The following is a 15,991-nucleotide window of genomic DNA, read 5'->3' as shown; positions in this document are numbered from 1 at the left end:
TTGGAGCTGTGCCAACCCTGTAGATTGGAGTTTTCCCCTGGGATCTGACTATATCCCACTCCAGGTCGGGGCTTGGACCTACCTTGTCCCGTGGCCTCTTCTCCAGCATTTCAGTTTGAGCTCCAGGAGGGAAACTCCTCAATGCCTCTACACACACGCTGTTGAGTTAAACCTGCACACAGTGTGGGGCAACCCCAACTTCAGATTTCCCAGGTGTAAACGGACCAAGGCCCCACCCTCAGCTGTTCATGGTGGTCTTCTGATGTATTCATGCCTTCTGTAGGCAAAGGTCCTCTAGAGAGAGGGTGGAGGAGTAAACTCCATTTCTGCTGCATCAGGTGAAAGGGTCAAGTCAGCCATTTTGGGGCTGTAGCAATGTGGCTCACCACACATTCTTCCGCTGGAGCTTCATCAGATTTAATGATTCTTCAACTGAGATGTTGTTTGTAATCCAGTGAAGTAAGATCCAATTTTTAGATTAGGTCCGACAAAAGTTAAAGGCATGATTCAGCCACTGAAAGGCAATGAGTGCACCCTTATTAAAAAAGGGCTTCTGAAATCTGTGCTGCATTCAATTTAATAGCGAGCAGTGATTCTGACAAGCTCAAGTCAATATCATCAAGTCCCTGCTCACCAGTCAACCAACTCAGAAACAAAACGTTAACTTGATGTATCATTGATCTTGCCTGCAGATTGTTCCTGGTTCCTTAACTGTATTTTGGTGTGGAGAGGCTCTGATTCTCCCGGAAACAGACCCTAATGTTTTCTTGGCAAAAGGTATCTTTGTCTGTTGGTGGTCACTGGATAGCAGGAGTTATGCATCCCTCGATCACTGCAAACAGCCAAACTCCATCCCCAGCTCATCATCATTTACATGTGGCAGAGAAAGGCTGCTGCTTGCCAGAAAAACCACCCACGGCACCAGATGTATAGTGGGGTGCAGGAAGGAAATTCATTGAAGTACTTCTATTCAGCAGTCAATTCAGCAGTAGGCACATAGATCATGCTTTAAATATGATAATTCTCTGAATATCTCTTCTGATTTATGCATTATTTGTTGTTTTAGCAACAAGCCGTTAATGATCATCCATCACTTGGAAGACTGCAGGCACTGCGTTGGTAAATGATCTGTTCCATGTAATTCTTTCAGCTTCATAGTCAGAGATATTGTTTAGTTTCATTTTCAACACACACATAATGGAAATGTTATATTTCCTTTAAATCTTTAGATTAGCTCTCAGAGTAAGTTATTTATTTCATGTCTTTACAAATATTAGTCATATGCATCGTAGATTTATTTGACTTGTTATGGCCACAGGATTATTCGGAATTTGATTAAGGGTGAGTAACATAATTCCACCTTCACCCACTTTCACCCCTACCTCAGCTCATCTTTTGCTGAAACATTCATCCATGTCTTTATCACCTCCAGACTCAACTTTACCAACGACATGGAAACCTCAGATTCTCCAAATTTCTGCTAATAGCTGCAGGGTTATCATGGTGAATAGAGGGCAAAATGCAAAGCAGTTTGGTGCTTGAGAGTATGCTTGAAACTAACTTCAGGGAGCATTCTTTCAGGGGGTGATGCAGAAGGAAGAAAGTAAGTTAATCTAAGTGGTGGGAAATATAAGGAAGTGGCCAGCGGTTGCTTTGTCTGCGATAGAGGCCTTGGAAGTAAAGAGGCAATGACAGACTGTGAAATCAATGGAATGGCCATGAATGGTGGCAAAAGGGTTTTTATGGAAGGAGGGGTTGGAGGTTGCACTTACTAGTGCGAGATCCAATTATCTAACTTTATAACATAAGTTGGAGGTTTCTAATTGTTTTCATTGTCTTTTCTTGAGACCAACATATTACTGAACTGTAATCCCCATTGATGGAGACTCACTACAGTTGTATAGGAGGGATTCAAGAGATATAGAAACATTCATGTACTGCTAGAAAATTACTAGATCCCACGACACTATTTGAAGAACAGCATTGGAGGTCAACGGTCAATATTTATCCCTCATCCATGACAAGCAAAACTTTTTGCCTGTTTTTCTGGTTGTGTGATTCTCGTGTGCCCACATTGGCTGCCGTGTTTGCCATATAAACACTACAATTACATTTCAACAGTAAAGCATTTTGGGACATCCTTCGGAAAGTCGCTCTATCCATGCAAATTTTTTATTCTTATTACTATAATACCCACAACATGTAATACTTTCAATCTTTTTCAGCACTGAAGAAAAATTTTGCTGAAAATGAAGAAATCCAGGCTATGGCTGACAAAGATTTCATTATGTTAAATCTAATGGTAAGCATTATTCTGTTCACTGACAATAAGGGAAAATTTTACAAACTTGCACTTCAGACTTGCAGTTTTGCTCACACGAAATGCATGTTCAAAATTTGGATGTGTACTTCTGATAACGTTCTGCCGATTAAAATTAATAGTCGTAAATTGAGGGTAGTGTACCAACACACTCAATATCAGTCCTGCATCAAGAGAGTAATTGGGAATCGGAAGCTGGAAATTCACATGCCCTATTTCTGCGTTCAGATCGAGGTGGGTAAAACACAAAATTGGTCTACCCATCTCATCTCAATGATTCCAGCATAGGAATGTGTGCCTCAAGCGCTGGTCTTCTCTTCACAATGATGCTGGTGTGGCTGGATTTAGTCAATGTTGCAGGAATTGTGCTGATAAGCCAGAAAGCAGGTGGTGGGGGTGGGTGGGGGGGGGGGCTGGTGGACGACCCTGCTTTGGTGGTCTGCGGGATCTAGGGCTGCAACTTGTCAATGGCTGCCCCTGTTAAGGATGTCAACTTGCCCCCAAGAGCTACATCCAATTAGGAACGTTGGCCACTGCAAGCACAGCACCTGGAGGAGATGGGCGCAGTGATGGAATTGCACCCTCACAAACTGGTAAGTTAGGTCTGAGGATGCTGGAGTCAGTCAGGCAGGCTCCACCAATGTAGGGGCGGGGGGGTTGGTGGTGGCCGCTGAGGGTGGGTGTGGTGTTGCATGTGGGTAGCCATTGCTGCTGGGGTGCCTATGGTGAGCCAAAGAGTGCCTAAAAAGGAGACGCCTCCCATAGCCTGCCAGGAGACCACCAGGGGTCACTGGATGTTCTCCCCATGCGAGGCCACGGTAATTGCTGGTAAAATGCCAAGGCCACAGGAAGAAGCTCGTAATTGGTCACTTAAGAGGCTGAATTGGCCTCTGGGCAGGCAGGCCGTCTGCTACTTTCCCCATTGTTACATGGTGAAACATGATGACATGGTGAAAAGATGATGATGGACACTCCACCCCTCACCTTCCTTCACCACCGGGACCTCCCTTCCAACCCATCCCCAATATTTGGCCTCAGCAAAGTTCTTTACTGATCATGTTGTGTGCTCTTTCTTAAAGACAGGGCTGCCTCTTAAAGGCAAGTTGGAAAAAGAGTTTGATAAATGGAAAACCCTGAAAAATAAACACCAGGGCAAACAGAAGATCCAGACTTAGGCAGTTGGACAGGAGAGAGGGCATAGTCCCATAGGAACCTTTTTCAACTGCCAACTCACCTGCAGCCTGCTATTTGATATGACAAGAAAGTTTCATGGGCGCATTCCCCCTCCCATCCTCCCCGCCCTCCTACCCCACACCCTTTTCCTCTTCTGTTTCCTCCTTTCAGACATCCAACCGCTGCTACTTGTCCAACCACAACAGTCCCAGAGGGGGAGAGAGAGCAGCAGCTCAAGAGGCCCCATCATTCGATCTGACATTCATAGCCACCAGCCCAGATACTGGCACTGCACATACCTTCGAGGGTGGTATTGAGTTGGATCTCTAATCCCTGAGTCACTGGGCACAAGTGGGCTGCAGCCAATCCCGGGGTAAAGGGTAGTTAATTTGCCAGCTCACTGGATGGCAAGGTCACAGATAAGTTCTGCCACAGTGGACTCAGATGAGGACTTGATAGGGGCGGCACATTGAGATGCTGGGTGCACTGGCTGGCCTACCAGACAGCCACCAGTCACTGCCAAGGATCATGGAGGAATCCTGCTCCAATGTGGCAGAGGGCATCACACAAAACCTCCAAATAGTGAAAGAGAGATAGAGGAGCAAATTTGCAGGGAAATCACAGTTGACAATGCCAGCATGCAACTGAGCTAAAGAGACCAAACTTCCCCATCTGTGCCGTTAGCTGAACTCAGTTGAAGCAATAGTTTGAACACTGTGAATAGAGTTCTGGATTAGAGAAAGGTGAGCCAACTTGGGTTCATGTCACTGATTGCTACTAGATTGATATTTTCAGAAAATAACATTTTGGGGTACAGTATTTGAAATATGACATGTGGTAAGTGTAGCATGCTTGAGAGGAAAAGATGGCCATTGATCTAGTGTTCCCAAAGCTTTCCACTGGGTCATCTCTCAATTTGTTGTAGATTAATTGATTGAGATGGATTGCTATGATTAGTCAACAACTACATGATCATTTTATCACGTGACTACCAACATGATAGAAAGCAAACAAGATGGTCCTTGACCTGGCATTATCTCGCAATAGTGTCGTGTGGCACCACCGCCGTGCTAAATGGGATAGATTTCAAACAGATCTAGCAACTCAAGATTGGGGATCCATGAGGCACTGTGGGCCATCAGCAACAGAATTGTATTCAACTACAATCTGTAAGCTCATGGCCTGGCATAGCCCCCACTTTACCATCAAGCTAGGAGCTCAACCCTAGTTCAATGAAAGATGCAGGAGGGCATGCCAGAAGCAAAACCAGGCATACCTAAAAATTAGGTATCAACCTAGTGAAGCTACAACACAGGACTACTTGTGTGCCAAACAGCATAAGAAGCAAGCGATGACAGAGCTAAGCGGTTCCACAACCAACATATCAGATCTGAGCTCTGCAGTCTTGCCACATCCAGTCTTGAATGGTGGTGGACAATTAAATAACTCACTGAAGGAGGAGGCTCCACAAATATCCCCATCTCCAATGATGGAGGAGCCCAGCACCTCAGTGCAAGAGAGAAGGCTGAAGCATTTGCAACAATCTTCAGCCAGAAGCTCCAAGTGGATAATCCATCTCGGCTTCCTCCTGAGGTCCCCCAGCATCACAGATGCCAGTATTCGGCCAATTTGATTCACTCTACTTGATATCAAGAAGAGGCCGAAGACACTTGAGACAGCAAAAGGCTATTGGCCCTGACAACATTGCGGCTGTAATATTGAAGAGCTGTGCTCCAGAATTAGCTGCATTCCCAAGCTGTTTTAGTATAGTTACAACACTGGCATTTAGTCAACTATGTGAAATATTGCTCAGGGAAGGATGTCCTGTCCACAATAACCAAGACAAATCTAATTTGGCCAGTTACTTCCCCATCAGTCTACTCTCCATCATCAGCAAAGTGGTGGAGGGTGTCCTTGACAGTGCTATCAAGTGGCACTTGCTCAGCACATCTATAGGCATATAAATAGTCAAAGGATGGTAAAAGAAGGATTAGGGGTAATTAGGGACCAAAAGGGGATTTACACATGGTGGCAGTGGGCATGACTTTGCATCTGTCTTTACCAAGAAAGAAGATGCTACCCAGGCCATGGTGAAAGATGAGTAATTCAGACAATAGAAGGGCTTAAAATTGATAAGGAGGAGGTACTGGACAGGCTATCTGTACTTAAAGTTAATAAGACTCCAAGATTACAGATGCTAGTTCGATTCACACCACGTGATATCAAGAAACGCCTGATGGCAGTGGATACAGCAAAGGCTATGGGCCCTGACAACCTTCACCCAATGGTACTGAAGACTTGAGATCCAGAACTAGCTGCGCCCCTAGCCAAGTTGTTCCAGTACAGCTACAATACTGACATCTACCTGACAATGTGGAAAATTGCTCAGGTATGTCCAGTCCACAAAAGCAGGACAAAACCAACCAAGCCAATTACCATCCCACCTGTGTACACTCAGCCATCAGCAAAGTGATGGGAGGTGTCTTCAACAGTCCTATCAAATGGCACTTATTCAGCAATAACCTGCTTACTGATGCTCAGTTTGGGTTTCGCCAGGGCTACTCAGCTCCTTACCACATTATTGCCTTCGTCCAAACATGGACAAAAGTGCTGAACTCAAGAGGCAGGGTGAGATTGACTACCCTTGACATCAAGGTGGCATTTGAACAAGTGTCGCATCAAGGAGCCCTAGCAAAACTGCAGTTAATGGGAATCAGGGGGAAAACACTCCACTGCTTGGAGCCATTCCTAGTACAAAGGAAGGTGGTTGTGGTTGTTGGAGGTCAATCATCTCAGTTCCAGGGCAGCACTGCTGGAGTTCCTCAGTGTAGTGCCCTAGGCCCAACCATCTTCAGCTGCTTCATCAATGGCTTCCTTCCATCATAAGGTCAGAAGTGGAGAGGTTCACTGATGATTGCACAATGTTCGTGACCATTTGTGACTCCTCAGATACTGTAATAGTCCATGCCCATAAGCAGCAACATAAATATGGTGGCTACCAGTGCAGATCAGCAGCTGAGAATTCTGCAGCAATTAACTCACCTCCTGACTCCCCAAAGCCTGTTCACCATCTACAAGGTACAAGTCAGGAGTGTGATGGAATACTCTCCACTTGCCTGGATGAGTGCAGCTCCCACAACACTCAAGAAACTTGAACCATCCAGGACAAAGAAGCCCACTTTATTGGCCTTCGACTACCTTCGACACTGACTCCCTCCACCACCAATGCAGAGGCAGCAGTGTGTACCATCTACAAGATGCACTGCAGGAACTCACCAAGGCTGCTTTGACAGCACCTTCCAAACCTGCGACCCCTACCACCTAGAAGGTCAAGGACAGCACACACATGGGAACACCACTACCTAGAAGATCTCCCCCCACCCCACCCCCCAAAGTTACTCACCATCCTGACTTGGAAATATATCACCGTTCCTTCACTGTCGCTGGGTCAAAATCCTGGAACTCCGTATCTACACCACATGGACTGCAGTGGTTCAAAAAGGCAGCTCACCAGCACCTTCTCAAGGAGCAATCAGGAATGGGCAATAATTGCTGGCCTAGCCAGCAACACCCACATCTCATGGAAGAATTTAAAAAAAGGACCAGATGAGATGCATCCAAGGATACTGAGGGAAATGAGAGTGGAAATTGTGGAGGTGCTGGCCATAATTTTTCAGTCTTCCTTAGACTCAGGGGTGGTGTCAGAGGACTGGAGAATTGCAGACATTCAACCTTGTTCAAAAAAGCTGTAAAGATAAGCTCAGCAACCACAGGCCAGTCAGTTTAACTTTGGTGGTGGGGAAACTTCAAGAAACAATAATTAGGGACAAAATTAATAATCATACAGAAATATCCGGGTTAATTCAGGAAAATCAGCATGGATTTCTTAAGGGGGAAATTATGTTTGACTAACTTGCTGGAGTTTTTTGAGGAGGTAACAGAGAGGGTTGATGAGGGTAATGCTGTGATGAGGGTAATGATGTGGTGTACATGAAATTCCAAAAGGCATTTGATACAGTGCCATACAACAGACATGTGGGCAAAATTATAGCTCACTAGGAACATGGATACAAGATTAGCTGAGTGACAGGAAACAACAAGTAGTGGTTAATGGACGTTTTTTGGGCTGGAAGAAAGTTTGTAGAGGAGTTCTCCAGGAGTCAGTGTTGGGACTCTTGCTTTTCCTGATATACATTAATGACCTAGACCGTGATGCACAGGGCACAATTTCAAAATCGGTGAATGATACAAAACTTTGAAGCATTGTGAACTGTGAGGAGAACAACATAGAACTTCAAAAGGACATTGACAAATAGGTGGAATGGGTGGAAAGGTGAAAATACAGAGAAATATGAAGTGATTCATTTTGGTAGGAAGAAGACGGAGAGACAATATAAAGGGGGTTGTAGGAGGTACTTGGGCGTATGTGTGCATACGTCAATGATGGTGGCAGGACACTTGAGAGAGCAGTTAATAAAGCAAACAGTATCCTAGGCTTTATTAATAGGGGCATAGAGTACAAGAGCAAGGAGGTTATGTTGAACTTATATAAGACACTAAAAGTGCATCAGCTGGAGTATTGTGCCCAGATCTGGGTGTCACACTTTGGGAAAGATGTGAAGGCATTGGAGAGGGTGCAGAAAAGATTGACAAGAATGGTTCTAGGGATGATGAACTTCAGTTATGAAGATAGATTGGAGAAGTTAGGTCTGTTTTCCTTGGAGAAAAGAAGACTGAGAGGAGATTTGATAGAGACATTCAAAATTATGAGGGGCCTGGACACAGGGAGAAACGGTTCCCACTCGTGAAAGGATCGAGAATGAGAGGGCACAGATTTAAAGTATTTTGGAATAGCAGCAAAAGAGATATGAGAAAAACGTTTTCATGCAGCGAGTGGTTAAGGTCTGAAATGCACTGCCTAAGCATATGGTAGAGGCAGGTTCAGTCAAGACATTCAAAAGGGAATTAGACCGTTATTTGAAAAGGAACAATGTACAGGGTTATGGGGAAAAGGCTGGAGAATGGCACGAAGTAAATTGTTCATTCAGAGAACTGATGTAGACACGATGGTCCAAATGGCCTCCTGCATTGCAAATAATATGATTCTGTGAACAACCTGCTCACCAATGCTAAATTTGGGTTTCACCAGGGCCACTCAGCTCCAGATCTCATTACAATCTTAGTCCAAGCATGGTCAAAGAGGTAAAATCCAGAGTTGAGGTGAGAATGACTGCCCTTGACTTCAAGGCAGTATTTGACTGAGTATGGCATCAAGCAGCCCTAGTAAAATTTAAGTCAATAGGAATCAGGGGAGAAATTCCCTATTGTTTGTAGTCATACCTAGCACAAAGAAAGAGGTTTGTATTTGTTGGAGGCCCGGGACATTACTAAGGGAGTTCTTCATGGGACTCTGCTAGGACTACTACTTCCAGCTGCTTCATCAATGATGAACCCTCCATCATAAGGTCAGAAGTGGGGATACTCACAATTACACAGTGTTCAGTACCATTTGCAATACCTGACACACTGAAGCAGTCCATGCCCGCATTCAGCAAGACCTGGAATGGACCCTTAGAGTGTCAACTGGTCAACTGACCAGAAATTAACTGGACCTGTTGTATAAATATTGTGGCTACAAGAGCAGGACACAGGCTGAGAATTTTGTGATGAATAATTCATCTTCTGACTCCCCAAAATCTGTCCACCATCTAAAAGGAACAAATCAGGAGCATTGTGGAATAATCTCCACTTGCCTGAATGAGTGCAGTTCCAACAACACTCAAGAAGCTCAACACCATCCCGGATAAAACAGTCCACTTGTCATGCCATCCACCACCTTAAACATTCATCCCCTCCACCATTGGCACACAGTGGCAGCAACGTGTACCACATACAAGATGCACTGCAGCAACTCTCCAAGCCTCCTTCGATAGCATCTTCAAAACCCATGACTTCTCCCACCTAGCAGAACAAGGGCAACAGGTACATGGGAACACCACCACCTCTGAGTTTCCACCAAGCTGCACACCATCCTGACTTGAAGCTATATCACCGTTCCCTCAGTGTCACTGGGTGAAAATCCCTCCATAAGAGGACTGTAGGTGAACCTATACCACATGGGCTGCAGGTTGAAGAAGACAGCTCACAAGCTCAAGGACAAATAGGGAAGGACAACAAATGCTGGCCCTGCCAGTAATGCCCATATCCCATGATATGAATAAAAAATGTCTGCCAGTTTCATTAATCCAATTGAGCAATTGCAATGTTACAAAAGGTGAATAAAAATCCTTCCTCAAATCCTGCTTCTACCAGGCCCTTACTGACACTTGTATAATGTGAGATTCAGGCATGCAGACTATATGAATGTTATAAAACAGGGTTCACTGGCATCAAATCTGTATAAACACTCAAAGGAAAGCTTAATTTAAAGGAACAAATTATATACTTTAATGATAAATGGCTGACGTTCCAGATGTACCCGGATACCATCAAGAGCTTAACTCCCGATCTATAATCAGCCTGATAGCAGAGTTCAATTGGTGGAGCTCCTACTGCTAACTTCCAGTGACCATGTGAACCCGACTACCTTGTCCTCTAGACACGATGGGGATCTTACTCTCCTCGTGGCCTCTCAAACTCAGGGGTGCAGTCCAGCCAGTCCACCTAGGTCTCCTCCAAATGTTCGCTTACTCCGCTGCCACTTTCTGGCTCTGCAGCCACTGTCAGAGGTGTCTATTGGTTGTCTCAGCTCCTCATTGCAGTGATTCACCATTCCTGAACTGTTGGTTCAGCTCCTGGCTGCTGTATTGCTCTCTCTCTTTCTTCATGAGGTTTCTGGTCTCTCCTTCTCCTCCAGCCCGCACACCCAGCTCCATCTCCACTTCCAGCTTGCCGAGGACTTTGGCTCTTGTGCTGAGGGGAACCCCCAAGACCAACTGAATCCCGTGCCTGGGGTCCTCCCAGGCTGACGACTTCTGCTGGCAGGGACCTAGTGCCCTGCAGGGAATGCCCCACTGTGGGTGGGACCCAGGACATTCCGAAGTTGGAAACCTAAATTCAGGACACTGAGAGCCCGCTCACCTCCTCTGCTACATTTGTTGCACACACCTCTTGTAGTCGCGATTGATCGGCTGGAAAAGACAGAAAATACATCGTATGACACATTTCCTTACTTTGTGTGCTGTTATAATGGAGTAGATTTTTGTCTTAGCCTCCTAGGCCATAATTGTTGAGTGAATTGTCCGCCTCTTACAGAACCTAATGCAATCAATGGATTAGGTTCTATACTGGGCAGTTGATCTGCTCTGTGAGGTTACCATCCAGGCGATGAATTGGAAAAAGGGAAAGGAATCCAACTGAACTAAACCCCACATGCATGCCCAAATTAAGACTTTTCTGCTCCAAAACACCCTAAGTATTTTAAACCCATATGTATGGGAATAAATTCTGGGGGCCGGGGAAGGTGTCTCGTCATGATAAGCATAGAATGAAGAAAAACTGTTGCTTAATCCACCTCCCTCAAGATAAGAATTATATTATATTTCTCTTTTCCATTTCCCCACCAAAATTATAGGGGAAATTGTCTATTTATTTCATAGTGTATACTCACACTGTAAAAAACCATACTGGATCTCAGTGAAGTGGTGTGTGTTCTGATTCAACCCAGTTTTCACTCCAGGTATTTAATTATCTTGTTTCTTTTACAAGCATGAAACCAATGACAAGAACCTTGCACCTGATGGTCAATATGTGCCCCGTATAATATTTGTGGGTAAGTGCCTGTTATTTTTGCAGATTCATTATTTCATGCTGAATAATCTATCACATCCAGTTCTACATGGCAATTTCCACCAGTTAGATAATTTCATGATGTTTATTATTATTTATTTCATTATGTGAACAATTGTTGGGAGGTGTTCTATTTTCTGTGATTTATAATCTACAGTGAAATGAAAGTAGATATAATACCAAGAGCCCAAGCTCAAGTATAAAAAGGGTAATTGGTTGGCTCAGAGATTTAGTGCTGTACTGACTCTCAAGCTGGGGACAGGTGTCAATTTACATATTGGAAGATGGTATTAGTGACTTGGCTAATGAATCGGAAATGAGCTAATCCTTCCCAAGTGCCCTAACATTTCCAAAAATGAGCTTGTGGCATCAATCTTGCTTGTTGGTTGCAGCACAGGTTCCATAAGATGCCAAAATTCAACATGCTTTTCTTCTTAAGGATATAGTTCTCACCCATTGTTCTTGGGTAAGATCAGTGTGTAAGCATGCTGTCCGAGAAAGCAATTGATTTTGGTTATTCTCCCGTGGCTCAGACATTTCTGGCTATCCTTTCTATTGATAACTGAATTCCTTCTCCTCTTCCAACACGTCCATATGAACATAGGAACAGAAATAGGCCATTCGGCCCCTCAAGCCTGCTCTGCCATTCAAAAAGATCATGGCTGATCTGTTTGTGTTTTGAGCTCTACATTCCCATCTACCCCATTAACCTTTGATTCCCTTGCCTAACAAGAACCTATCTACTTCTGACTTGAAAATATTCAATGATCGCACCTCCATTGCCTTCTGAGGCAGGGAGCTCCAAAATCGCACAAGCATATGAGAGGAAAAATTTCTCCTCATCTCTGTCCTAAAAGGGCGACCCCTTATTTTACAACAGTGGCCCCTATAGTTCTGGACTCACCCACAAGTGGAAACATCCACTTGTTTCCAAGTGGAAACTTGGAAACTGTTTCCAAGTTGAGACCATTCAGGATCTTATATACTTCAATCAAGTGACTCCTCACTCTTCTAAACACCAGCAGAAAAAGGCCCAGTCTGTCCAACCTTTCCTCATAAGACAACCCACTCATTCCAGGTGTCAGTCTAGTAAACATCCTCTGAGCCCCCTCCAACACATTTACATCCTTCCTTAAATAAGGAGACCAAAACTGCACACAGCATTCCAGATGTGGTCTCACCAATTCCCTATATAACTGAAACATAACATCCTTACTTTTATGTTCAATTCCTCTCATAATAAAGGATAGCATTCCATTAGCCGTACTAATTACTTGCTGTACCTGCAAACTAACTTTTTGTGACTCATGCACTTGGACGCCTAGATCTCTCTGCACCTCCGAATTCTGCAGCCGTTCTCCATTTAAGTAATACTCTGCTTGTTTATTCTTCATGCCAAAGTGAACATCTTCACATCTGCCCACTCATTCAACCTATCTATATCCATCTGCAACCGCTTTAAGTACTCTTCATCACATACTTTCCTACCAATCTTAATGTCATCTGCAAATTTAGCTACCATGCCTTCACTCCCCTCGTCTAAGTCATTGACGTAAATTGTAAAAAGTTGAGGCCCCAGCACAGACCCCTGCAGGACTCCACTCCTGCCAATCAGAAAAAGGCCCATTTATGCATACTCTCTGTTTTCTGCCAGCCAACCAGCCAATCTCCTATCTATGCTAATTTTGCCCTCTGCACCATGAGCTTTTATTTTCCGCGATAACCTTTGATGTAGCACCTTATCAAATGCCTTCTGAAAATCCAAGTACAGAACGTCTGCAGGCTCCCCTTTATCCACGGCACATGTTACTCCTTCAAAGAACTCCAATAAATTGGTTAAACATGATTTTCTTTTCAGAAAACCATGCTGACTCTTCCCAACTACCTTGAATTTTTCAAGTGCCCAGCTATAACCTCCTTAATGATCGATTCTAACACCTTCCCCACAACAGACAGGCCTATAGTTTCCTGTTTTTTCTCTCGCTGCCTTCTTCAATAGAAGGGTTATATTTGCTAATTTCCAGTCTGATCGGACCTTTCCAGAATCTAGTGAATTTTGGAAAATTAACATGACCTCATTAGCGACCTCTTTTAGGACCCTAGGTTGAAGTCCCTCAGGACCTGGGGACTTGTCAGCCTGCAGCTCCATCAGTTTGCTCAGTACCGCTTCCATAGCGATTGTAATTGCACCAAGTTCCTCTCTCCCTTCCAACTCCTGATTTACACCTATTATTGGAATGTTTTTGTCTCTTCTATAGTGAAGACGGAAGCAAAATATTTGTTTATTTCATCTGCCGTTTCCTTATTATCTACTATATCCAGTGAAATGAGATTTGCTACTGCACCCATGTTTATTTATATGTGGCTAGAACTACTCTTTACAATGTCTCCAGCTCTATTCTTTACTGGATTTCTGTGAACGTACCCCTCGCTCTCAATACTACCTTTATAATAAGTGTTATTAATGCAATGTGGACTTGAAGGCAAATGTAAATAAATTTGAACAGTCGCATTTGATTGATGCTGAGAAAGCTCCTAACAAGCCAAAAAAAAATGTTTTCATTGTTCTGTTGCTGCTGCTGTAGCAAATGACCTGACACTAACTAACTCAGCACTGTTGGCTCTATTGCCCACAGTAATTTAACCCCATTGTATTTTCACTGATGAAAGGTTTAGTAGCAGAGTTTTTTAACTTTTGGATAAAACTTCCAATGTATTGGACCTGGCCCATTCCAAGAGATCATATCAGGAAACCGCACACTCCCAGGCTGTGATCTTATATCCATTAAAGTTAATGGATGGGAAACCATGGGCTAGGATTGAGAAAATTCCTGTCATGCATTCTGTGCATGCATTTGAAGTGACATAGCAGAACTTTTATATGTTAGTACCTAGAGTTTTCTTCAGTTGCCCTGTTGGCCTTCAAACCCATTCTTTGATCCAGTTTATTAATTAAAGTAATTGGAAATCTAAAAGGAGAGTCACTGAAGATTAGTGGTAATAAACAGAAACACCCAGAAAGAATTATAAAACAGGAATAAAATGCCAATACAACCATGTGTTGACTAGAGCTATCTAAAATGAAATAATGCACAAATTATATGTTTTTTGTAGAAACATACAAATTGGGAACAGGAGTAGGCCACTTGGCCCGTCGAGCCTGCTCTGCCATTCAATAAGGTCATGGCTGATCTGAATGTAACCTCAACCCCATATTCCTGCCTATCCCCGATAACCTTTCACCCCCTTGTTAATCAAGAATCTACCTAGCTCTGCCTTAAAAATATTCAAAGACTGCTTTTCCGCTGCCTTTTGAGGAAGAGATTTCCAAAGACTCACAACCCTCTGAGAGAAAAAATTTCGCAAAGCGTTTGCCCATTTTCATCAGGAGCTACTTCTATGAAATTATCATTATTTTCCGGTTGCCCCACATTGCAAAAAGTCAGCAATATTTTTACATTTCTTGCTGTTTAATTTTTAACCAAAACTAATGTCCTGGTTTTGTAGCACTAAGCATAGGCAACATATTCAAACAGCCCCAATTAAGTTCAGAACTAAGAAGGTTTCCTGTTTTATTGCTCTTTATTTTGTGTTGCTGTAGATCCTTCTTTGACTGTGAGAGCAGATATCGTCGGAAGGTACTCAAACCGGCTCTATGCATATGAACCACAAGATATTCAGCTCTGTAAGTGTGAAGCACCTTGGTAGAATTTCTGAATTTATTGAATATTCTTGTCTCAATTCAAGAACATTTTGACAATTTGATGACAATTCTCTGTAATTTGTTACAAAAGGTTATTTGCAAATTATTTTGCAAAATGGTTCTAGGTTTTCAAATAGACTACAGAAAACTTCAAATTTTCATAGCCAGAAAAGGGGAGATTGAGTAGACCCAGCCTTTTATCCCACAGAATTTAGAAGAATGAGAGGGGATTTCATTGAAACATAAATTTCTTCAGGGGCTTGATGGAATAGGTACCGGGAGGATGTTTTCCCTAGCTGTGGAGTCTCAAGCAAAGGAATAAAAATCTCAGAATATGGACATTTAGGACTAAGACGAGGACATTTCCTCTCTCCAAAGTTTGTGAATCTTTGAAATTTTCTACGCCAGAAGGTGATAGATGCTTAATCCTTGAGTATAGAGATCAATAGATTATAGGATATTAAAGAAATCAAGGGAGGGGGAGATGGGGCATGAATGTAGAGTTGAAGTAGAAGATCAGCCATAATCTTATTGAATGGGAAAGGAGGCTCAGAAGCCACAATGGCCTACTCCTGTTCTAATTTATGTTCTTAAAAGAGCTTGTAAACCCGTATCCACTGTAGGCTGCACATTGTTATCAGTGATATATTGTTTGAGCATTTACACACTACTACCAAGTTCATTAATTCGTATGTACATCAGACATATTCCCTGAAAATATTCCAGTTGGAATTAACCAATAAAGATGATAGAACCGTTTAAATGCTGGATTTGACTAGCCCTCTGGAGATGGGGTGGGAGGTGGGAGGTGGGAGAGCTGATAAAATGGCAGCAGAAACCATCGAGAGAGAAGCCAAATGTCTTCCCGCCGCTGCCACAAGATAGTCCCAGAAGTGGGCATGGCAGAGGGATGGCTGCCCGCTTGCTGGAGGCAAGCAGCCAATTAATTCAATCAATAGGCCAATAAAGGGCCAATTTCCATCACCGCTCGGATTTTGTTGGGGAAA

General features: G+C 43.5%; 1 protein-coding gene across 1 annotated transcript in view; it reads left to right on the top strand.

Annotated features, from left to right (window-relative positions):
* Positions 1-15,991, top strand: part of LOC144673087 (anterior gradient protein 3-like) — a 32,180-nt gene that overhangs the window by 11,551 nt on the left and 4,638 nt on the right. Inside the window, exons 3-6 of the mRNA XM_078535085.1 lie at positions 1,067-1,119; positions 2,226-2,302; positions 11,201-11,264; positions 14,883-14,966. Coding sequence (XP_078391211.1) covers positions 1,067-1,119; positions 2,226-2,302; positions 11,201-11,264; positions 14,883-14,966 — 278 coding nt within the window. The remainder of the gene's footprint in view (positions 1-1,066; positions 1,120-2,225; positions 2,303-11,200; positions 11,265-14,882; positions 14,967-15,991) is intronic.

The sequence above is a fragment of the Cetorhinus maximus genome, chromosome 3 (genome assembly GCF_964194155.1).
Source record: "Cetorhinus maximus chromosome 3, sCetMax3.hap1.1, whole genome shotgun sequence".
Classification (NCBI taxonomy): domain Eukaryota; kingdom Metazoa; phylum Chordata; class Chondrichthyes; order Lamniformes; family Cetorhinidae; genus Cetorhinus; species Cetorhinus maximus.
This window is presented reverse-complemented; position numbering and strand designations above follow the sequence as displayed.